This window comes from Phaseolus vulgaris, chromosome 3, assembly GCF_000499845.2.
Source record: "Phaseolus vulgaris cultivar G19833 chromosome 3, P. vulgaris v2.0, whole genome shotgun sequence".
Classification (NCBI taxonomy): domain Eukaryota; kingdom Viridiplantae; phylum Streptophyta; class Magnoliopsida; order Fabales; family Fabaceae; genus Phaseolus; species Phaseolus vulgaris.
The window spans coordinates 13,112,123-13,134,899 of record NC_023757.2 but is presented as its reverse complement, the minus strand read 5'-3'; the positions used below and the strand labels follow the sequence as shown (position 1 = coordinate 13,134,899).

General features: G+C 38.0%; 4 protein-coding genes across 6 annotated transcripts; 1 reads left to right on the top strand and 3 right to left on the bottom strand.

Annotated features, from left to right (window-relative positions):
- Positions 1-4,551: 4,551 nt before the first annotated feature.
- LOC137839139 (uncharacterized) lies at positions 4,552-7,522 on the bottom strand. Its single transcript, XM_068648265.1, has 4 exons — positions 7,397-7,522; positions 5,193-5,315; positions 4,908-5,110; positions 4,552-4,729 (listed from the first exon to the last, which is right to left on the bottom strand). Exons 1-4 carry the CDS (start codon positions 7,520-7,522, stop codon positions 4,552-4,554), a joined length of 630 nt encoding a protein of 209 aa, XP_068504366.1.
- Positions 7,523-12,302: 4,780 nt separating this feature from the next.
- On the bottom strand, positions 12,303-15,882 carry LOC137806716 (aminomethyltransferase, mitochondrial). 2 transcript variants are annotated; one of them, XM_068606967.1, is made up of 5 exons: positions 14,925-15,118; positions 14,776-14,822; positions 13,736-14,309; positions 13,234-13,352; positions 12,303-12,972 (listed from the first exon to the last, which is right to left on the bottom strand). In XM_068606967.1, exons 3-5 carry the CDS (start codon positions 14,291-14,293, stop codon positions 12,426-12,428), a joined length of 1,224 nt encoding a protein of 407 aa, XP_068463068.1. In that variant the 5' UTR covers positions 14,294-14,309; positions 14,776-14,822; positions 14,925-15,118; the 3' UTR covers positions 12,303-12,425. The 2 variants fall into 2 exon arrangements, with proteins under 2 accessions (XP_068463068.1, XP_068463067.1); XM_068606966.1 differs by lacking the exon at positions 14,776-14,822 and having other exon boundaries at positions 14,925-15,882.
- An 86-nt stretch (positions 15,883-15,968) lies between these two features.
- LOC137806717 (uncharacterized) lies at positions 15,969-18,469 on the top strand. Of its 2 annotated transcripts, XM_068606968.1 has the most exons (7): positions 15,969-16,109; positions 16,208-16,472; positions 16,571-16,690; positions 16,785-16,943; positions 17,387-17,559; positions 17,777-17,882; positions 18,168-18,469. In XM_068606968.1, the coding sequence occupies exons 2-7, from the start codon at positions 16,230-16,232 to the stop codon at positions 18,195-18,197; spliced, it is 831 nt and encodes a 276-aa protein (XP_068463069.1). In that variant the 5' UTR covers positions 15,969-16,109; positions 16,208-16,229; the 3' UTR covers positions 18,198-18,469. The 2 variants fall into 2 exon arrangements, with proteins under 2 accessions (XP_068463069.1, XP_068463070.1); XM_068606969.1 differs by lacking the exon at positions 15,969-16,109 and having other exon boundaries at positions 16,139-16,472.
- A 260-nt stretch (positions 18,470-18,729) lies between these two features.
- Positions 18,730-22,409, bottom strand: LOC137806715 (uncharacterized). Its single transcript, XM_068606965.1, has 6 exons — positions 21,910-22,409; positions 21,048-21,710; positions 20,317-20,766; positions 19,592-19,764; positions 19,306-19,489; positions 18,730-19,164 (listed from the first exon to the last, which is right to left on the bottom strand). Exons 1-6 carry the CDS (start codon positions 22,312-22,314, stop codon positions 19,069-19,071), a joined length of 1,971 nt encoding a protein of 656 aa, XP_068463066.1. The 5' UTR covers positions 22,315-22,409; the 3' UTR covers positions 18,730-19,068.
- Between the last annotated feature and the right edge of the window lie 368 nt (positions 22,410-22,777).

Here is a 22,777-nt window from a genome sequence, read left to right as displayed (position 1 = left end):
CAACGCATGGCCAAAACAGCAAACCTTATCATTGACCAAAACCCCCTCTACCCCACCACCCTCACAGCCAGGAAAGAAGCCCACCCCTTTCTAACTTGTCCAACACAAACCACAAAATAACCCTAAGTGAAACTTCACTTCCACCCATAAACTCACCTAACACTGCATTGAACACACCTACACTAGCCACGTGTCCCTCATCAACGGCCCTCATTAAACCCCTTCACCAACCACCCACCTTTACTTCACGTGCCCATTTACTCCCGCACCTACCTTCACCTACCCATTTACTTCCACAAGTAAATGCACCTAACCATCTACCCACACCATCAGCGCACGCCACTTCATCTCCATCAATGACCCATATTGTGCCACGTCATCAACTCCCTGCAGCACCTTCACGTGACTCTGTGCCGCATTCAATACAAGTAGTTGGCACACACCAAATTCCAACGTTACAAAACCAATCTCATTCCAAACCTTGTCCTTTGGGTTTCCTGATGGAAGAGGGCCAAGCACAACTTCACAAGAAAGACAAAAGCCAAGACATGAGCATCCAAAGCCAAACCAAGAGCGTCTAGGGCTAAGGGAGGAGCGTCTAGGCCAAAGGGGAGGAGCGTCTAGCTCAAGGTGGAGAGCGTCTAGGCCAATGAAAGGAGCGTCTAGGACCAAATTGCTAAGCCCATGGCCAAGCGAATCCATGCAGATTTGTTTATGCTACATGAAGGCCCATTAGGGGTATCTTAATATTAGTTGTGGTGTAAATAGCATAAACTTGATTCCATGAGACTTGACCTAGATTTGCTAAAGATTTGGTCACTTTCTAGAAGGATTCTCCACATGGCCATGTGCTCCATGTGATGTAAATTTGCATTTCATTTTGATTAGCATTAGGGTTGCATTATGGTCCTTTTTAGCCTATAAAAAGAGGAGCCTACACCTTGTATTTTCAAGTTTATTGTGAGTAAAGTTATGCTGCCATTTTGTGCCAAGCTTTGCTTCTCCCTAGAACTCTAGGCTCTAAACTTCACATCCTTCACCTCTCCTTGGGCTGGCCGAACATCACAATATTCATACACATCATGCACCTTCAAGATCACCATAGCTCTTAGGAGGATCTTGCTCATATACATCCATGGCTTCCGCACCATCTTTCACATGATTCCAAGAAGAACTTCATGAATTTGCCATCATTTCCCATGCCAATCTACAACCCACTCTCAACCCCCTTTGCCAACACCCCACCCCAACGTGGCCTAAAAGCCTGCGCCACACCCCTTCCCAATTTATTCCCACCCTCTCACGTCCACCCCCACACCACAAAAATTACCTTGGTCCACCACCCACATCAAATAGTCCAACCTTTTTTCCCCAAACAAGCACCCATCAAAAATCCAGCGGGGCCCAATCCTACCCCCTGCCCCCCCAAAAACCAACACCCACTATCAATAATAACCCAACAATAAGCACACCACCCCGTTTTACCTCTCACACCCCTAGTTCCTATACCATTGTGTCCTCCATCACAACTTCTCTGCCAAGTTCATCCATCCAAAACCTTGAGGACAAGGTTGCTCTGCAGGGGTTGACTATTGATACGGGACTCACAAGCACAAGGCCTATTAGAAGGACATTCAGGCCCATTTGGTTAAAGGATTATATCTAGAAGGATCTCTTTTGTCTTTTGTAGGGATTGGATCCCCTTTTCTGTTAGAATTTTCTGTTATAGCTTTTCAGTATTTTCAGCACAGCTGTCTATGAGGACAAATAGTTTTTCAAAAGGTATTATATACCCCACTAGACTAGGAGAGTAGGCATGTTGTGGGTTATATTATTTTTATCCTAGAAAAGTTGTTTTTATTCTGATATAACTCTATCCCAACACTTATTTTTCTCATTTTCTTTGTGTTCTTCCCCTTCCCTGCTCCATCACCGTATCAGGCATTGGAACAGTGAGATCTGTATTTATGGAGAATGGGTCTTTGGCACGTGTAGTGGCAGTCATGGCTGGCTCACTGGCAGCTGCAATCAATGATTTGGGTGAGACGGTGGGCAAGTAGGTGTGGTGCTTGAGATGTACAGAAAAGGCAGCAAATTCTTGCAACTGTTGGAAGAGACAATAGAAGGTGAGGTAGAACTCTTAAACAACATATATTCTTTAATTTCTTTGGTTTAGACCAATGCTTGCTTTTTATTAAAAATGGGACATGCAATATCAATCTCCTTATATTTCAAAATTCCTTTTTCTAATACCCTCACCACTGTTCTATTTAAAATATAAATCATTGACTTTTCAAGCACCAACAAGAAACTTGTTTATTCTTTATTGTATTTTGTAAGAGAAAATATGGGCATCCATTTGATTTGGACAAACACTACTGCAAAAAGATGGTTTTACGTCTACCGGTTTAAGTGAGAGCATTGTTTACAAAAAAAAATACCACTACATGAAATATCCTTCTTACAATGGGCCAAAAACGGACATTGGGTGTAATAAACGGACACAAAAGTGTAATTAGCGTAGTCTGAATACACTATCCTTTGAGTTTCCTCCATAGAATATATATAACTCCATAAAACTCAACAACCAAAGCAGTCTGAATGTCAAGAAACGCAGAGAACCAACATATAAACCCCTTATACTCCTTCGGAAAATACCTCCACAAGTAGCAAGACTAGGATATCCCCGAGCAACGCCATCAATGTTGATTTTAACCCAGACTAGTGAAGAAAACTCTCATCTAACAGGAAGAGGGCGAAAAACTTTACCAGTACACGTATTAATACAAAAAAACAATGACATTGAAATCCAACATATCATTCTTCATTGAAGCTTTAGAAAAATTTCCCACAAGACAAGTTAAATCTTTATTTATCGAAATAGCCCTAGAAACATCAATCTTATCCTGAAATCTAGCATAATTCCTCATACACCATCTCATCTAAATAGAAAAAGTTATCACAACAAGCTTAAGCAATTTAACCAAAGGACTACCATCACCCTTAATAAAAGAAAGAAGATCATTCTTATTAGAGAATTGAGGAGTAAGAAAAACCTACTGAACCCAACTCCAAATAAGCAAAGTAATAGAACATTCAAAAAATAAATGTTGAATATATTTCTCATGCTTTCCACAAAGTGTACACATCAAACATATATGCAAACCTTTATATTGAATATGCAGATCTGTAGGAAGCCACCCATGAAAAAATTTCCAGAGTACTAGAGTTTTGGAAAGCGAAATAGATGAAGACCAAATAAATTTACCCCAACCAAGAAAAAAAGTTCTAGCCGATTTAAGAGTGAAACGACCAGACTTATCTAGAATCCAATTAGGAATATCATGTTCCTCCCAAATTATGATATGATTAAAAAAATGAGGCATCTGTTGTAAAGACAAAGGAATATTCCAATCACAACTAATCCAAAACTGGGAGACTAAAGAGGTAGAAGAACACTATTTATCATTCCAAAAATTAATAAAAGTACTTGTACCAACAATCCAAGAAGTATTATCAAGTATAGTAGAATAAAACGACTTAATTCCAGTCCAAATATATGAGGATCTATAAACTATTCTAAGCTCATATTTTGATTTAAGAACCCTAGCTTTCAGGAGAAAAGACTAAGGCATGTTGCTATAAGCAAAGTTCCAAGCAAGCTTAAGAAGATACGCATTATTTTCATGATAAAGGTTAATAATCTTCAAACCTCCATTCTCAATAGGAGAACAAATCATAGCCTAATTAACGATAATTATGCCTTTTTTTCATAATATCACTAGTCCAAATAAAAATTTGAGACCACTCCTTAACTTGTTTAAGAAGTGAAACATGCCATTTATACAAATTAAAGTTATAAGCTAGAAATCCAGTAGTCACCGTATTGACACACTGAATCCGACCCATCATACTAAGAGATTTACCTTTCCAAGATGCTAGCTTCAATTTGACTTTATCAGTCAATAGAATACATTGAATTTTGGAGACAAATCTTGAAGAATTATCCATGGCAAAAAAACTACTCTTAGAATTATTAACATATTGACCCGAAAAAATCACCATATGTTTTAAGAAAAATACTCAAATTTCAAATAGACTTATTATCCGCCCTACAGAAAACAAATATGTCATCAACATATAAAATATGAAAGGGAATGAGATAACCTTGCGGACTAGCCATATGTAGAATCTTCTTATCATTCACAAGCTTCGAGATACCTCTATTGAGAACTTCTTTTGCAAGACAGAAAACTAAAGGAGACAAATGATCACCTTGTCTGACACCTCTACTACAAGGAAAAAAAAAACCCACCAAACTGTCATTTATTCTGATAAAAAGCATAGATGAATGAATAATTGTACTAATCCAACCGAAAAACTAGAGGTGAAACCAAAGTGTGTCAAAACTAATAATAAGAACTTCCAACTCAGATTGTCAAAGGCTTTACGAATATCAACTTTTTAAGCCACATTACCTTTTTTAACCCTTTTAGAGAGCATGTTAATAGCTTCAGAAGCAATACCAATATAATCCAGAATTTGTCTACCCTACACAAACCCATATTGATTAGGAGAAATGATTCTAGCAGCCACAAGTGCAAGCCTATCCGCCAGTATCTTGGAAATAATCTTAAATTTGAAATTAGCAACAACAATTGGCCTGGAATCTTTAATGGATTCAATACCCTTTATCTTAGGAATAAGAGATACCACATTACTATTCATTCTAGGAGAACCCAATTTTGTTTAAAAAACTGTTAAACAACATTAAAACATTTGTCCCAATAATTTTCCAGCAAGAATGATAGAAAACACCACCAAAACCATCAGGACCAGGAGCACTATTACCATTAAGATTAAAAACAACATTCTTGATTTCCAAAAAATCAGGACATTTAATCTACATCATACTTTCCTCAGAGGAAACCAACTTAGGAATATAAGCACCTATAAAATCTTCCATATTGCTTGTATCCCAAACATTAGAAATAGACTCAGTATAAAGATTTTTATAAAAATCCAAAATATGATCCTTAATGAGTTTAGGATCCTCAATAACCTCATTATCAATTCGTAGACGATGAATCCCACTAGAATTATTTCTCCTCTTGACCACAACATAGAAAAAAAAAGTAGTATTTCTATCCTCATCTTTAAACCGAAGCATCTTAGCCCTTTCTTTCCAAAACAAAAATTGACAAATGAAGAGCATGACCAAGCTCCTCCTTAGCAATCTTTTCTTGACAAATAAGCCCATCAATATTTGATAAACTAGCAATATCTATGGTTTGTTGAATACCAAGGAGGAGACCCTGCTTAAGAAGAACTCCATTGTGAACATTACCAAAAGAATATTTAAACAGTGTTCAAGCTTGGCCCTTGTAACCACCTTGGTGAGCATATCTGCAGGATTCTTTGTAGTGTGAATCTTCTAGAGAACGATCTCCTCTTCTTCGAGAATCTCACGCACAAAGTGATAGCGAACATCAATGTGCTTTGTCTATGCATGAAAGACTTGATTTTTTTGCTGAATGAATAGCACTCTGACTGTCAAAATATACCTCAGGTTGTTTATGAACAACTCCTAAGTCTTTAAGCAACCTGTTGTCGCCGGTTGACTCGCTCGTCGGTTGACTCGAACGGCAATCTCTGGCCCGCCTGTCTCCGCTTGAGAATCAAACTTCCTTGGTTGAAGAATCTCTCACCTGCAAAGACAAAGGGTGCCTTGAAGGTCGTTTGCACTCCGACGCTCAAGTCAATATTAGGGCCAAGAAACAATAAGTGTATCAAGTAGTTTCAGTCTTAGAAAATGTGTACCTTGCTAGGGTGATGACTTTTTACGGCAAGTGCACCGCGTTTGTCAGAAGTAATAATTGCCCCTAAGGACGGATATCGATCCCACAAGGAACAGTAAATTATCAAGTACAATATTCGCTAAATATAACAACATAACAATAAAAAGAGTTTAGAAGTGATTGTGTTGGCACTGATCAATTGGAAAAATAGGGATTAGGTTTCATCTCTCCCACTCTCATGTATTTTGATTAGCATGTTAATATTGAGTTCTTTGATTGAAATTGATGCCCGTAGAAAATTCATTTATATCGATCTCTCGCATATAAAATCCTTAAGAATGTTTCCTAAATATCGATCCCTCGCATATTTATAAAAACAACTTAGAATCACACTCAGACGTTAATGGCAATTAACATTTCAAGTCTATCCCTATCACTCAAATATGCTAAGTATTGATGTTTAGGTCCAAACCCTAAAAATACCTCTCGGTCAGATTTAAGATTCTCAATTTGTCACGGAAAGTTAAAAGTAAAACAACAATACCAATAATCAATCAAGAACTGAATATTAATATATAAGATATCACCTCAATACATAAGAGTTTGAGCAGATTACTCCCAATCCCAAAGGGTAGAATTAGCTACGCATACTTCTAGCACCTTCCATTTTCCCAATTGGTTACAATTCACTCTATGGTGTTTTCCTCTCAATCTGGCACACTGGGGTTGAGCCTCTAGCCCTCTATTTATCCTAGTTTTCTAGGGTTAGGTAACTTCATGTGTCGCGCTAATGGGCTAAATGATAAAACATAAAAAAGGCTCAATCTTTCTTTGCATCTTTTTCCAATTTGGGACCTTCCATTTTTATCTTTTTAGCTAAAATCATTCATCTTTAATCCAAATCTCCAATCTTCCTTAGAAATCTGCAATTAACACCAAATTTGGAAATAAAATACTCTTATTCAAATAAAGATCATAAAAAATATAAAAAGGTATAAATTCATAAATTAAGGATTATTTTATATGTAAATTAGCAATAAATCCTCATAAGTGCCTATATTTTAATATGAAATATTACTGAAATTAGACACTTATCATAGGGCTCTTAGCACCCTTTATATAGGTTGAAACTAGGGTTTACCTCTATTTTGTTACCCATATCTAAGGTTCCTTGGAGAATGTCCCTGCATTGCTATTACACAATCTTAGCATAATTTGGCGCATGGAACTTCCCTTAACTGGAGTGCAACGACTAACAAAATGGCCGCCAAGGTACCAACTCATGCACCAACACTGCGGGGCCATCTGTTCTACGGGTGCCCTAAGTGTTCACGTGCCATGAATGCAACTTCCCTTGGAAACCCTAACCCTAACGAGCCTCAGCTCCTCCAAGGACTATTTACTCATGTCGCGCCTGAATGCGCTATACACACCACCTGCATGGGTCTCTCGTGTCTTAGGGCTTCCTCCCATCTCTGGTGCTTTAACTGAGAACTAGTGTAATTTTGGGGCCCACCTTACGTGGCCCAATATAGTTGTTCAAACCACCGACGTAAGATCTCTCCCTCTGTTGGCGAGGTTCGATGTCGATCCCTGACATCGATGTCCGAGGACTGGTCGGTATACAACCCATGAAGCCAAATTGTTTCCTTCACAGCCTCTGTAATCGCCATATACTCTGCCTCTGTCGTAGACAAAGCCACTATAGACTGCAAGGTAGACATCCGACTAACTGGCGCTTTTGCTAAAGTGAACAAATAGTCAATTGTAGACCGTCACTTATCCAAATCACCTGCATAATCATAATCACAATATCCAACTATGCATTAGCAAGTGATTCATCTTGTTCAAATGCCAATCCAACATCTACGGTATTTTGGTGGTACCGTAGAATCCATTTCACAGCTTGCAAATGACCCTTGCTTGAATCATGCATTTACCTGCTAACAACACTAACAGCCTCTGAAATATCTGGTCTCGTACACACCATTGCATACATCAAGCTTCCAACTGCATTTTCATATGGGACTTTCACCATGTATTCTCGTTCTTCATTAGTCGTTAGAGATAAACGGCTACTCAAATTCAAATGAGGAGCAAGTGGAGTACTTACAGGTTTTGTATCTTCATGCATACCAAAACATTGTAGTACCTTCTACAAATACTACTTCTGTGACAGCCAAATTTCCCCCCTCTCTCTATCCCTGCTTATCTCCATGCCGAGAATCTTCTTGGCTTCCCCAAAATCCTTCATCTCGAACTCTTTACTCAACTGAGTCTTTAACCTGTCAATCTCAACATGACTCTTTGCTGCAATCAGCATATCATCAATATATAAGAGTAAGTACATGTAGGAACCATCTTGAAGTCTATGCAAATACACACAGTGATCGTATTTGCTTCTCTTGTACTTCTGATCCTTCATGAACTTATGAAATCATTTGTACCACTGTCTTGGTGAATGTTTCAGTCCGTACAACGATTTGTTAAGTTTACAAACCCAATCATCTTTAACAACAACCTTGTGTCCTTCTGGCTGAGTCATATAGATTTCCTCCTTCAAATCACCGTGTAGGAACGCGGTCTTTACATCAAGTTGAGCTAGCTCCAAATTCAACTGTGCTACCAAGGCCAACAAAATTCGAATGGAGGAATGTTTAACAACTGGAGAAAATACCTCATTATAATCAATTCCCTCCCTCTGAGTTAAGCCTTTAGCAACCAACCTTGCCTTGTAGCGAACATCTTCTTTATTAGGAAATCCTTCTTTCTTTGCAAATACCCATTTTCACCCAATTGCTTTCTTACCTTTTGGTAATTGTGCCAGCTTCCATGTCTTGTTCTTCTTCAAAGACCGCATCTCCTCTTCCATCGCACCTGCCCAATTACCACTCTCTGAACTCATAATGGCTTTTGGGTAAGTGGATGGAATGTCAACAACAATTGGAAGTGCATAGGCAACCATATCCATGAAACGAGCAAGCTTCTGAATCTCTCGTCTTTGTCTTCTAACTGCAATTGGCGTTGATTGTTGTTGAGGTTTTTGGGTTGAAACCTCTTCCTTATCTGACTCTCCTTCTGCCATATGCGAGTCACTAGTGGTGTTCCGTGCTGGGATCATCACTATCTGCTCAAACTCAACCTACTTCGGGGCACACTCCACCTGCTGCGGAGTACTATCAGCTCCTTCTGGATTTACCTTCTTCAACATGGCAGATTCATCAAAGGTAACATCCCTACTGATAATCGTCTTCTTTGCCTCTAGACACCACAAACGATATCCCTTCACTTCAGGACTAAAGCCCATGAAAAGAGTTTTCTTTGCCCGTGGATCCAATTTTGATTCAATCACATGATAATATGCAATAGAACCAAAAACATGCAAAGAATCATAATCAGTTGCAGGTTTTCCAGACCATACCTCTAACGAGGTTTTGCCATCTATTGCAGATGATGGCAAACGATTGACGAGATGTTGAGCGTATGTCGCAGCCTCAGCCCAAAACTTTTTGCATAACTCAGCATTTAACAGCATACAACGAACTTTCTCCACAAGTGTCTTGTTCATACGCTCTGACACCTCATTCTGTTGTGGTGTTTTTCTGACAGTGAAGTGTCGAATTATGCCATAATCTTGGCATACCTTCAGGAACGGGTCACTCTTGTATTCTCCTATTGTCTGTTCGGAGAACTTTGATCTTCCTTTCTGTCTGGTTTTCAAGTTGAGCTTTCCACTTAAGGAAAATTCCAAGCACATCATCTTTGTTCTTCATGGTAAACACCCAAACTCTCCTGGAAAAATCATCAACAAAAGTGACAAAATAATGCCTACCTTCGATTCATGGAGTCTTGGCAGGTCCCCACACATCTAAATGCACATAATCTAGAATACCCTTGGAATAGTGAATTGCAGTGCCAAACTTCACTCTTCATTGTTTTCCCATAACACGATGCTCACAAAATTCAAGTTTGCAAGCCTTCGTACCTTTCAACAATCCCTAGTTGGCAAGAATTTACAAGGATTTCTCTCCAGCATGTCCCAACCTCATATGCCACAGCTTCGTTGCCTCGGCATCCTTCTTAGTGCTAAAAGTTGTCGTCGTCACTGTCCCCACCACTGTACTACCTTGGTAGTAATACAAATTGTTCTTCCTCACGCCTTTCATCATAATCAATGCTTCCTGAAGTTGCTTTAATAATTTCATCTCGCATGATCACAACTAGGTCTTTAGATTCTAAAGCCCCCAATGAAATGAGATTCTTTTTCAACTTTGGCACAACCCGCACATCCCGCAAAATTATGGTGGATCCATCATGATTCTGCAGCTTGATTGAACCTATTCTGGCTCTCTTACATGGATTATCATTACTCATGTAAACAACCCCGCCATCGAGTTCTTGAAATTCAAATAACCATTCTCGAATGGGACACATATGATAGGTACAACTTGAATCTAATATTCACTCATCTGGATGCGATGATGCTGAAGGTGAAACAAACAAAGAGATATCTGATTCCACATCACTTTTTCATTCTGCAACATTTGCATGTTGCGGAGCTTTCCCTTTCTTCTGCAGTTTTGGACAGTCTTTCTTCTAGTGTCATTTCTCATGATAGAAAGCACATTCGTCTTTGGCAATGGCTCGACCTTTAGACTTAGACCTCCCTCTTCTCCCCTTTGTCTAGCTTTGCTGACGACCTCTTGCCACCAATGCTTCTTCTGATGTCGTTGATTTGGTTTTCATCTTATCCTGCTTTCTCAATTCATGACTATACAAAGCAGAATAAACAACATCTAACGACACATTCTCCTTCCCGTGAAGGAGCGTAGTCTCCAAATGTTCAAATTCATTAGGAAGAGATGATAACAACATCAAAGCCAAATCCTCATCCTCAAACTTCACATCTAAATTCAACAAGTTTGCTACTAATTGATTAAACATAGTGATGTGTGCATTCATAGTAGTACCTTGTCGGTAGTCAAATCGGAACAACCTTTTCTTCATCAGGAGCTTGTTCTGACCACTCTTCTTCATAAACTTGTCCTTCAATGCCTTCCACGGTTTGTGTGCAGAAGTCTCGTTTCTTACAGCATACTTTTGCTCTCTAAACAGGCAGGATCGAATAGTTCCGCACGCCAACCGGTTGATGATGCTCCAATCTTTCTCCTCTACCTCTTTTGGTTTCTTCCTCAATAGCAATATCAAGACCCTGTTCCAAAAGAGAGTCCAAGACCTCTCTTTGCCACATGTCGAAATCTCCAGTGCCATCAAATATTTCTACCGTCAATTTCAAAGTGGACACCGGGAACCTCGACCATGATGACGAGAAGCCCAACACCCTGGATACATCCTTCGTTTCTGGATTTGTCATTACAGACTCAAAATATAGTATTCAATACCTTTGACTCTGATACAACTTGTTGGGAAAATCGGGTAATTTCCCCACTAAAACAACACAATTAGTGAAATGAACTAGTACAAAACAAATGAACCAGACAAGAATTTTTATTGGAGTTCGGCTAGTTTAGCCTAATCTCCTAGCACAGCACAGCTGAAATAGCCCGCTTTATTAATATGGGAGAAATTATTACAAATTGGGATATTCGATGAGAGGTTAATTTATAACCTTCAGACCTCCTTTCCAAACAATGAACCCACCGATGTGAGACTTGGGATTAAGCTACAACATGTGTTTCAATACCAGTCCTTTTTAATTTATATATATATAAATTTATTTTCTATTTATAATAATTTATCTTTCTCGTCATTTACTTATAGAAATTTTATTCAACTTTCTCAAATTAAACTTTTTTTTCCTTTCATCATATTCATAATTATAGTTTGTAAGTTTAGCTTTTTTAATTATTATTTTATTCTTGTATTTTTTTTAACCTAATGAGTAAACTTTACGCTATTATAGATTAAATATGTTTTATAAAAATCATCTTCAAAATGTTTTTGATTGAATTAGTTTGTGTTGTAAATTTATTTCTTTGATATACAAAAAATAATTTAACACATGGAAAATCAAGTGTGATTGCTAACTTAAATATAAAAAAATAAACCATTAAATTTATTTGTTTTGAGTTAGAATATTTTGCTTTTAATTACAAATATTCATCGAAAAGAAAAGTAATACGCTTTTACATGCAATAACAAAATCTTTCATTCCTACAAAAGACATAAACACACTTTCATAAAAAAATCAACTTTTGATAATTGTATCTTTTTATAAAAAATGCAGATTTGATTAATGAAATCTCTAGCAATGTTGTACAGACAATGGAAGCAGACTTGAAAATTTGAACATAAACGCTACAGTTTCTTAGATAATATGATGCAGTTAATAAAATGTCTCGAGAAAACCAAAAAGGAACTACCATAAGGGACGCATTCTAGACATGATATAGCTTGAGTATCATGCATTGTTCTATAACTTAGTACTCGGTGGGAAATTATCGGGTAACTGCAAGATAACGAACCAAATTCAACTCATACATATCTGAAAATTGATATCGAATTTGAATGCAATTTAACATTGACTTTTAACACTCGGATTATGGGAAAATTTGTCAACAAGAAGGAGTGATTCGGAAATGTTTGGGGTAAAAATACAGAAGTAAATTAGGATGGCTTATAGTATTTTGTTGGTACAAATGGCATTTTGGTAACGACTCCTTCATTGGCTTTTCCTCGAATGATAATCTTTACTTTGGTGCCTGCCTTGTGCAGTCCAGATTTCACATATCCCATAGCTATGTTCTTCTTAAGGCAAGGACTAAATCCACCACTGGTTATTTCCCCAATGTTCTTCCCTCCTTCATCTTGAATCTCACTGTGGCTTCTGGGAGGTGGACCAGAAGAAATGAAACCAACACGCCTGATGGAAGGACCTTCTTCAAGCTGTTTCAGGATAACATCAGCTCCTAGAAAACCACCTTCTGCTCTCCTCCTCTTCCCAATAGCCCATGTCAGTCCTGCTTCAATTGGTGTAATGTGCTGTTCCATGTCATTCCCATATAAGCACAATCCAGCTTCAAGTCGCAGACTATCTCTTGCACCCAATCCTGTCAATCTTATCTTCCCTTCAGATTTTTCCAGTATTGCCTTGGCAAGATCCACACCATGCTCTGAAGGAACTGAGATCTCAAATCCATCTTCTCCAGTATACCTGAAGGTCTCGATGAAGGAAGTGTTATTCATTATGCTTGGTCTAATCAATTAGATTAAGCATGGTGTCCCTGATAAACTCTACTAACAACAGAAACTTGCAAAATAAAACCAAGATTACTTAGTCACAATAAAAGTTAGCTTATCTTGGAAAGGAAAGGAAAGATTGCCAAAGTAATACAAGATGGAGTCTCAGGTAAGTTGACTAGTACTCGGATGAACTTTGAAAAAGGAATTGATAATGTTGGTAAGAAAAACATACCCGGTTCGGGTAAGGAAGCACTGTGAACCATTTATGTCCAACACACGGAACTCCCCAAAGTATAGCTTGCTCAAATCCTCTTTTGTGAGGTGTTGAAGAACGGGGGCTGCAAGAGGACCCTGCACCAGTGACAATAAGAATCCTTTATTGATGTTACACTGAGGAACCGTCTATTAATTCAAAAGCCCCACAATTTATTTGAATATTTTAACACGAGTACAAATCACCTGAACAAGTGAATCGTGGTCATTTAATGACCACGCTATACGAAGTTTTAATCTTGTGACTGGGAAAAGAATATGAGACACTAAAACAGAAGATACAAATGGCAGGTGATATGACAGTGTACTAAATAGTTTCCTAAAGCATTGGTTTAATGTTTAATGTCTCTACAGAGAAAACCTCAAGCAGCAGGATATAGGCAAATAGGTAACACATAACAGACAAAACAAGTTAAAAGTGTGTTCAGCAGATGTCAACGTAGAAGAGCAAGTGAAATTACCTGCAGAGCAAGTAGAGATCTCTCATCATGTATGTGCCATGACACATCACCTCCTTTGGCCTTGAATGCCTTCATATGCTCCTCAATATGAGCCAGATCTTTATCCCTGCAGCCAGCATTCACAACCAAATATATGTGGTCATCCGTCACCTTGGTAATTACTGAATCATCAATTGCCCCTCCCTTTTCATTTGTGAAAACAGTCAGTGTCCCAGTTCCAGGGGCAAGCCCAGCAACATCGGCAATGACTAGCTTTTCAAGGAATGGGGCAGCATCCTTCCCTTTGAGGCTCAGCCCACACATGTGAGAAACGTCAAAAAGGCTACCATTCTGCCTACAGTTTATGGTTGAGTCCATGATTGAGTCCTTGTATTGGATGGGCATGCTCCATCCAGCAAATGGAACCATCTTCCCACCATGAACAACATGGAAGTCATGAAACACTGTCTTTTTCAGCTCAGCTTCAGAAGCAAAACATCGACGAGCAACAGCCTTCTTATCTCCATGAGCAAGACGACGTGTGACCAATTGCCCAAGTTGCCACAATCCCCCCCTCATTTTCTAAGCTAAATATCTGAAGAAACACTTAAAAGGGTAAGTTATTGACACACCTGTGATAGGGGTCACAGGTTTCAGATTATTGTAATTGATTCATGCCATTCCTAATGTGGGAAATATGATATGACTCTTGACACAAGACGGTACGTCATTCTCCCTAACCAAAATTGGCCAAAATCCCAATGTCAAAACTGGAACAAGATATTTGGTGGCGTTGCAGTCGGAGACAAAAGCAAGGCAAATTGTGACAAGCTAGATGTGATCACAAAAGGAAATAAAACTCCAATAGAACAATTAAACGACGCATTCCACGAAAGTAGTCATAGAAAAATCTATAGCCATGACATTTTGCAGAACTCAAAGATTGACACAACATATCAGTGTAAGGTGACAAATGAAAAACCCTGTGCGGAATCAATCATATACCATATAATAAAACAGATAATAATAATAATAATAAAATGAGGTTGTTTATCACATACCATGCACCCAGAATGATATAAAGACCATATCGCTACATTTTGTAGATCTAAATATCAATTTCACTAAAAATACGGATCAATATGATATTATAAAGCGAAGTGGTAGAATGAAACAGAGAAAAAAGAGAAGTGAAGGGTAGAGCACTGACATTACAGAGATTGGTTTGTTATGCGTATGGAATGGTTGAGGAGAATTAAGCAAAGGTTGGAGCCCAAAACAGAGAAGAGAAAAGGTGTGCACTGTGTGTATGAAAGAAGAGGGAGGCTTATCTGTTGGACTTGGACACAAATATAGGATATATATCTAAATGAAGAAAAATGAATAAGAAATAAACGGGAGTTGGTGGCTGTGAGAGTGAGAGAGAGGTAAGAGGTTCCTCTTCTCAAATCGACATACTCTGTCGATAATACCACATCGTTAGTGAGTGGTCGAAGCACTACCAAACCACACTCACTCCTTTCCCATCTCTTTTCACCAATACGTTCAACTATTCTAAGTTTAAAACAATATTCATATAAATATTTTGTGTTCAAAATATCTTTAATACGTTCAAAATAATTTTAATATCAGCTTACGGTTTAGCACATTATTTGTAATAAAAAATTATTTTCAAAATCTTGTTATCCTCCTAATTTTTATTGCTGATCACACTAACTTTGGGTAATTGTGGTATTAGCAACTTTGCACTAAAAAGGAAAGCAATGAAGTTGGTGAGATGGTCTGGTCATGAAATAGAAGTGAAACAAAACCTGAGGGAAGTGCATTGAAGCAAGCAATTGGGTGGTTGGTGGCTCTGAACTCGGTAATAAAAAAATTTAAAGACTAAAAAGTGGAGTTGTAATGCATATTCTTATTTGAGTGAAAACTAGTTATTTGCAAAGTTTGTCTCCTTAGATTAGAATGTAAAAACTTCATACTTCATGTATTGATTATTTTTAAAACAAAATCTTAATTTGACATTTTTTTTTAGCACCCCAGGAAAATTATATATAAGCAAATGACTGAAATTAGCAACCTTTGATGATGGGAAAAGTATGAGACAACATTTTTGTAATCGATACTAATTTAAATAAACCCTTGTGGATATTGGGAGCTGAAACGAAAAACAGAAGAAGAATAGTTGGGAAACAAACAGTAGAAGGAACGTAGGTATTGTCTGTTGCGAGGAGATTTATGATATTAAGAGTTGAAAGCGATTGTTGGTAGCCAGAAACCATTCATCATATTCGTGGTTCCGCTGAAGCCCCGTTTCAAGATACTTTTCTAAATTCCCTCTTCTTATTTTCTATTTCTATTTGGTGTATCAGCCAAGTCTATGCTTACCCTCCACCAGGTATTACTCTCCCTCTCCAACCCCCTTTTCCTTATTTTCTTCCTCTTGTCTTTATTTTTCTTAAACCAACCTTTTTTCATTTATTGGTTGTTTTGAAGGGATCAATATAATGGTTCAAACATGCTAACGGTGTATGCTCATAGAGCTATTCTAAAGTGCCATTTATACCAAGATTCAGCTTCTGCTCAACAAACATACCCATGCAAGATCAATAACAATGTTAATTTGGTGAATTGCAATCCTAAACCTTTTGGCAGTCCTTCTAGTAATATATTATTTCATAGTGCCTCCTTCTCTGGAAAATGTGATAAGCTACAGAAGAGCCTTAATCTATTCCATCATGTTGCCACGCATAAATGGCTTGTAAGCATGTTTGTTGGACCATTGACTTGTGTAGTTTAGTTTATTTATCAATTCTCATTGCTCTTGCTGATTGATATTTTTTTTGGCATCATGTGAAGTGCGGGTTACAGGATTCCGTTTCATCTGATGATGAATTTCGTTCTTCACGGAATATAGCCATCAGCTTGTTCAGGCGATACAGGAACTTCATTGATCGTGGTGGAACCGACAATCTAAAAGTATTTCCATAGACATGACTCCGTTGCACCCTTTATTGGTTCTTTCAATTCTTTATATTCTAATTACCAGTTTGCGTTGTGTTTTCACTCTCAGGAGTTCATCACTGCCGGGGTAAATGCATATGCGCTCGGATGCACTGATGAAGGATTGAGGAAAGAACTTACGGATATGAAGAACTCTGGGATTGAAATTGATGTAATGCAAAGTTGTGGTGGAAGCACAAGCTTGAAATCTAAGATCGTCTCAGAGGAGGTCAGTTAGTTCTAAGTCATCAATCTTTATTATCACGAGAATTTCTTTTGAGGATTGGCCTTTTGAGTTTTTTTCTTTTGAGGATTAGCCTTTTGAAGACTGTAAATTGGTAGAGATGTGTCTGTGTAGAAGGAGATGATTTTCTACGTTATGTCTAGCAGATTAATAGAGACAGGTTTGTCTGTATATAATCAAACAGGCTAAGCCTCTTTGAAAGAAGCAACGGTAACAGAAATTGCAGAACTGATAGTTGTTAACTTGTTAGTTAAGCTTGTTAGTTTATTAGTTCACTAAGTAACTAGATGGTACCGTCCTAAATGGGCTCTTAATTCAACAACCTAATTGGCATCACCTGCATTAGCTAATATCGGTGACTTGATTTTGTTGGACATGAATTCTGCAAGATCTCTGTTGTCTTGCTCTTAATGCCGTGTATCATGCAGGTTGATGAATGCATTTTCTGGTTAAGCATTATATTCATCACCATCTTGTGCACACCCCAACCAACCATTGTTAGATGGTCATCTACAACTCCGGTGTCAGATGAAGTGAGACTGCAGTGGAAAGGCTTTTGTGCTCTGATAGCAAATGCATATTTTATGAAAGGAATGGCATGGTGAGATACCATCTTGAACCTAGTTTTTAGTTTTCCTTACTTTTCATATATGCTTCTGGTAACTAGTAGTATATGATTTTTCCCCATTAAAGAATATCATCTAATAGAACTGTGGTGAAGTTTGTTCTCTTACTTGAGTGTAGTGCATAGTTAAAGTTTGGAAGTAACAAAAGCCTAATGGAAATTCACAGTATTGCTTACTATCTTTGTATTGAAGGCTTCCCGTGAAGACTCTTCAATTAGAACAGACAGCTGTGATGGGTCAAGCTGAGAAACCGTCAGTTGTTGCTAGCCGTATGCGATTAGTCTTTAGCACACTTGAGGTTAGCAGTTTACAAATTATTACGATCAATGTTTGGAAATCATTACCTAGCGGATCATCATTAATTTCAGCGTTTTCCATGTTTAAGGATCAATATAAAATCAACTTATGGTGGAACATGGATCTCCAATTGATTCCTTTTCCTGAATTTTTAGCTTGTTAACAATAGTAAATCGCATGCGTGCGATTAAGATTATTATTCTTTACTGTCTCGCTAAATGCTCATCTCAATACATTGCTTATCAAAATAGAAATAGAATTTAATGTAGTTATTTGACTATTGTAGGTAGTGAGTCCACAGTGGCCAAAAGCATAGAACACGACATCAAGATAAATCTCCCTCTCAACAAATTCCCGTTGAGTTGTATTCCATGTTTGCTGACAAATGTAGCAGCATTTTGCCAGAGGATATTAAAAGGGGAAGCAAATAAAAAAACGGGATAACAATGTGGTCTAAGTATGTTCAGTGCGCCCATATGGATTTCTATTTTGTACGTCGTTTAAGCGATACGTATATTATACACATAAATATTTCTAGTGCTTTAAAAATAAAATTGGGGAAAACGTACTATCAATTTGTCCAAACAATCCAGAGGATTATTTCATTCATCGGTTGTTCAGTTTCCCTTAAAACGTTGATTTTACATACTTCCCTACGTCTTACATGATCCACTTCGTAATCACTTTTCAACCAGTAACTTGGGATCCCTACGTCACACAATCGTATTTGAAAGTCTTTTGAAAGCACCGGTTCCATTTGTGTGTATGTCTCTGTTAAATACATTTAAGATCTTTCTCGTCAGAATGAAAAGAACACCACGAGGGTATATTATAAACAGTGTTAAGAATACCAGAAAACTAAAGTTTTGGGAGAATGCATTGATTTTTTTAACTCAGGACAACTGTGGTTTATAAGCCTTTACAGAAAACTGAAAGATACACGTTCTGCCAAGTTTTACAACATACCAATGTGGGAAACAGTTACCAAAATAAATCCTAAAAGAAAATCCCGAGACTTCACCAGTTAATATTTAGCTTTTGGGAAGAAAGAACGAAGGAAGCTCTATTTCTCACCTTCTCCAGAAGCGAAAACAAATTTGCATGTAGACTAGCCAAAGGAACAAATTTCTGATGAAAAATAAAGTGGTCAAAATTGAACTCTGATATCCATGGTCGTAAGTTAGAAATTATAACATATCTGGAGAAGTGACAAATTCACTAGCATCTTTCAGAACTCTCCTTGCACGCCAATAAATAGCAGTAGCCTTTTCTGATGTCCCCATCTGCACAATCAACCCCAAAAATAAAGTCATGGATGCACCACTTGGATTGAATGATAAAGGATTTAAAAACAAGTAAAAGAGCAATTAAACAGTTTCCCCAGCAGTAGTAGTAATACTAAAAGGTGGGAAAAAACCTTTTACCTTGGTCTCCATGCGATAATAATCTTGCCATAAGCTGACATTTTGGTCATAAGTTGCTAGTGCAGATTCATACAACTTCCTCGCACTTATGAGACCATCTTTATCTCCTATTGATGCAAGGTTTGTTTCCAAGTCAATGCAATGTTTATGTAAAGCAAGGCCAGGATGCGGTAATGCTAGAAACCTGCAATGAGAACCAGTTGAGGAATTTATAGATTTAAGACATAAAAACCTGTGGGAGCATGTTTTGGTAACCAGTACCCTGAGGTAATTCCACTGCACATACCGTTTATACATATCTCTGGCCTGCTGAATTCCATCTTTTTGAAGTACAAAACTTACAATGGCAGAAGAAAGGGAAAACCCATTTTCACTGCCACCATCTCTGACCAAAGTAACAACAGAAATCTCCACCAGTTTATCAAAATATTGTCTTTGATTTGCATAGAATTTGAGGACCTGTATTGAGTGAAGGTTAGAAAGATGAACTATATGAAGAACTTTTCAGTTTTAATATTATACAAAATAGTTCAAATGACGGACAAATCCATTCACAAACTGAACTAAGTAAATAAAAATGTATGAACATTTAATAAAAGAGGAACGTAAATAGAAAATTTTGTCAGCACTAAGGAGATGCATTCTATCACCAATTTCAGGTTCAAGTTCAACTGGCAAACACTTCTTTACAAAACGAGAAATAAGTTAAAAGCCAACAGCTATTTTTGCAGCATCATGAATCATTATGTAAGTCTTTAACTAACCAATTAACATTGAGTCTTCTCTAGGAAAAAGCGTATGGATACCATATTGAAAAAAGAAAACCAGATAATTCTAACCAAGACACTGTTCAAAAATCAAATGATCAAGGAACAAATAAATATTGTATAATTTAAACCCTGGAGGCAACAGAAATTTGTGTCCAGAAAATGATTTGATTAGAACAGATTTCGTACAAGATATGATTTACTGTAGAAAAGCAGAAATAAGATATTGGTGGTGACAGCATACCTTTAACCACAAGTTATCTGATTTTGAAACAGAAACTTTCATCAAAATTTGTTGAAGGAGTTCAAAAAGGGTTTGCGAATCAGCATCACTAGGTGTAGGAGAACTTCTTGTGATGTATCTAATTTCTATAGTAATCCTCAACACCCATAACTCCACCGATTCTGCAAGCTTTCCACTGCAAAGCTTTGCTGCCAGTTTCCGAGCCTCTTCCAGTTGTCTCAATTGCAAATGTAAGGACACATGCTTGCAAGCAAGATCTTCAGTAATACATCCCATGCTTTCAGCCCTTTCGTATACTGACAGAAGATGCGGTATATAGTTTACAGCCTGACCTGATGGCCCAATTATATTGGTTTCTCCTTCTTTAGGAGCTACAATAGCCGTTAGAAAATTTGCATACAAACTAAACGTAGTTCCTGATGGCATCTTTTTCAAAGCCTCCTCATAAACCTACAAAACAGATAAGGGCCAGGCTCAAGGTTCACTACACCAACAGGCACACAAGAAAAGAATCATAGAAAAATCCTACATTACCACGATCTAACAAGCATTATTCCTAGAGCTGGGATACAATTAGATCATTTGATTGGAATTACCATAATAACATTCTTCATCAAATATACCTACTTTTCCTAGTTTAGGCTCAAGCAGTCATAAATCTCAGTCACCAAAATAGCCTTTAGTGATATACCATGCTCCCTACGGTTTCAGAAGTTCACAAAGATTCATACCTGAACAGCCTTTTCCAGCCGAGGAATTAAGACCTCTTTACTTATCCCCTGACCATTTTCAAGATCACATTCACGCCTTGCAAGCCAGTCCCAAAATTCCGGTTGTGATGAAAAATCCCTCTTCGCGTCATTCAATATCTCCTTACACGTATCTTCGTAATCTGACAAATTCGTACCCTCCAATATTTCCAAAAATCGCTTCCTGAGACTGAGACTTGAAGGGACAGCTTCAACCGCTCCGCCGTATACAGTCTTAAAAATATTCATACCATGTTCTGCAAACAATTCCTGCTTCTTTTCCGCTTGATCACTTCCAACATTTGATCCATCATTATCATCACCCTCCTCTTTTTCACCTAGTGACATGAACAAATCTTTGTTTTCCTCCCTCCATTGTTTTTCATCAGAACTCTTGGGATCACGGGTGAGAGTTCCCTCATCCTCACCCAAAGCAACCTTCCGTGCCTTCAACTTATTAAGGTAAGTAAGTTCCATCCGAAGATACTCCACCCAAAGATCTTCCGAAGTTGGACAAACTCTGAGACCCTCCTGCATCAAAGCACGAGCAGCCGCAACATTCAAGTTATGATCAAATTCCCAAGCCGCAGCATAAATCCAAACTCCCGGAACCTTTGGATGAAACCTAATAACTTTAGCCAATGCCTGCAAATTATTCACAACAACAATGTTCACATATACAAACATACATAAACGTATACACACAGAGAAAGACACACGCACATGTATAAACACGTGTATGAAAGCCAACATTATATACGATATAGATACATGTATCCAATATGTGAAGAATTCAAACGAAAATTCAAAGAAAATGGTTGGAGAATAATAGAGTAAAAAGTACCGTCTTCATCTTGCCATTTTTTCTGATCCTGCAAAACTCGAGATAGCGAAACCAGAGATCGATGTCGCCCTTGTAGCGCTTCAAAGCGAGTTCGTAAATCTCTAAAATCCTAAGCATGCCTGCGAAATCGGACTTGGACTTCTTCAGCTTCTTGTTGCCTTGCTTCGTCAATTCCCGCGCCACGGACTTCTTGCGGAGCCTGCGGAGCGCGTCGAGCTGAGTCTCGTACTCGACGTAGGCCAAGAAATCCTGCTTCAGAGGACACGGACGCTTCAGCCGATACTCAAATTTTCGCCGCTGCTTCACGATCTCGGCGATCTCGCGGCGGCTGAAGATACCGCGCTGCTCGAGGTCGTCAAGCTCGTCCACCATGCGCTCCAATCGGTACTGCACCACGTCCGCCATGTTGCTTGGTTACGGACACCGTGAAACAGAAGAGGAGCGTCGAAGAAACAATGCTGGGTTTCCTTTCGAACTTGAACCTATCTATCTATCTATCAGAGCTGAGGTTCAAGGAGGGTTTTGCTCATGTAAGAACAAACGGCCCAACCATTATACGGCCCATAGTACGCGGAATCCCAGACCTTAATATTGTACTGGGCCTTTATGGACTTCAATATTTTTTAGGCAGGTTCTTCCTGCACCCCTATACTTTTCTTCCTGCACCCCCAAAATGTTATGCAAAGACCAATTTGTTCCTATTATTTTTTTAAAACCCTAAAATGAACTTGAACTTTATTTGTTTTTTTTCATTTCAGATTATGGAATCCAGAAATATTTCAGATTGGTACTACCAATTCTTTATTTCAAAATATGCATTTCACATTTAAAAATCCATCATTCAAAAAAAAGCATTTTGGATCTACCA

What these genes read in the sequence shown, in the direction of transcription:
- LOC137806716 (XM_068606966.1), bottom strand. Translation starts at nt 14,293, where the DNA reads ATGAGGGGGGGATTGTGGCAACTTGGGCAATTGGTCACACGTCGTCTT. An exon ending in GATCTCTACTTGCTCTGCAG is followed by an intron (nt 13,353 to 13,735) that starts GTAATTTCACTT and finishes TCACTGGTGCAG; the next exon opens with GGTCCTCTTGCAGCCCCCGT. An exon ending in TGCTTCCTTACCCGAACCGG is followed by an intron (nt 12,973 to 13,233) that starts GTATGTTTTTCT and finishes CGAGACCTTCAG; the next exon opens with GTATACTGGAGAAGATGGAT.
- LOC137806715 (XM_068606965.1), bottom strand. Translation starts at nt 22,314, where the DNA reads ATGGCGGACGTGGTGCAGTACCGATTGGAGCGCATGGTGGACGAGCTT. An exon ending in CAGATAACTTGTGGTTAAAG is followed by an intron (nt 19,765 to 20,316) that starts GTATGCTGTCAC and finishes CACTCAATACAG; the next exon opens with GTCCTCAAATTCTATGCAAA. An exon ending in GCCAGAGATATGTATAAACG is followed by an intron (nt 19,490 to 19,591) that starts GTATGTGCAGTG and finishes TTCTCATTGCAG; the next exon opens with GTTTCTAGCATTACCGCATC.
- LOC137806717 (XM_068606968.1), top strand. Translation starts at nt 16,230, where the DNA reads ATGCTAACGGTGTATGCTCATAGAGCTATTCTAAAGTGCCATTTATAC. An exon ending in CTAAGATCGTCTCAGAGGAG is followed by an intron (nt 16,944 to 17,386) that starts GTCAGTTAGTTC and finishes TGTATCATGCAG; the next exon opens with GTTGATGAATGCATTTTCTG. An exon ending in TTTATGAAAGGAATGGCATG is followed by an intron (nt 17,560 to 17,776) that starts GTGAGATACCAT and finishes TTTGTATTGAAG; the next exon opens with GCTTCCCGTGAAGACTCTTC.
- LOC137839139 (XM_068648265.1), bottom strand. Translation starts at nt 7,522, where the DNA reads ATGTCTACCTTGCAGTCTATAGTGGCTTTGTCTACGACAGAGGCAGAG. An exon ending in CTCTTCATTTGTCAATTTTT is followed by an intron (nt 5,111 to 5,192) that starts GTTTTGGAAAGA and finishes GTTGTGGTCAAG; the next exon opens with AGGAGAAATAATTCTAGTGG. An exon ending in TCCTCTGAGGAAAGTATGAT is followed by an intron (nt 4,730 to 4,907) that starts GTAGATTAAATG and finishes GGGTTCTCCTAG; the next exon opens with AATGAATAGTAATGTGGTAT.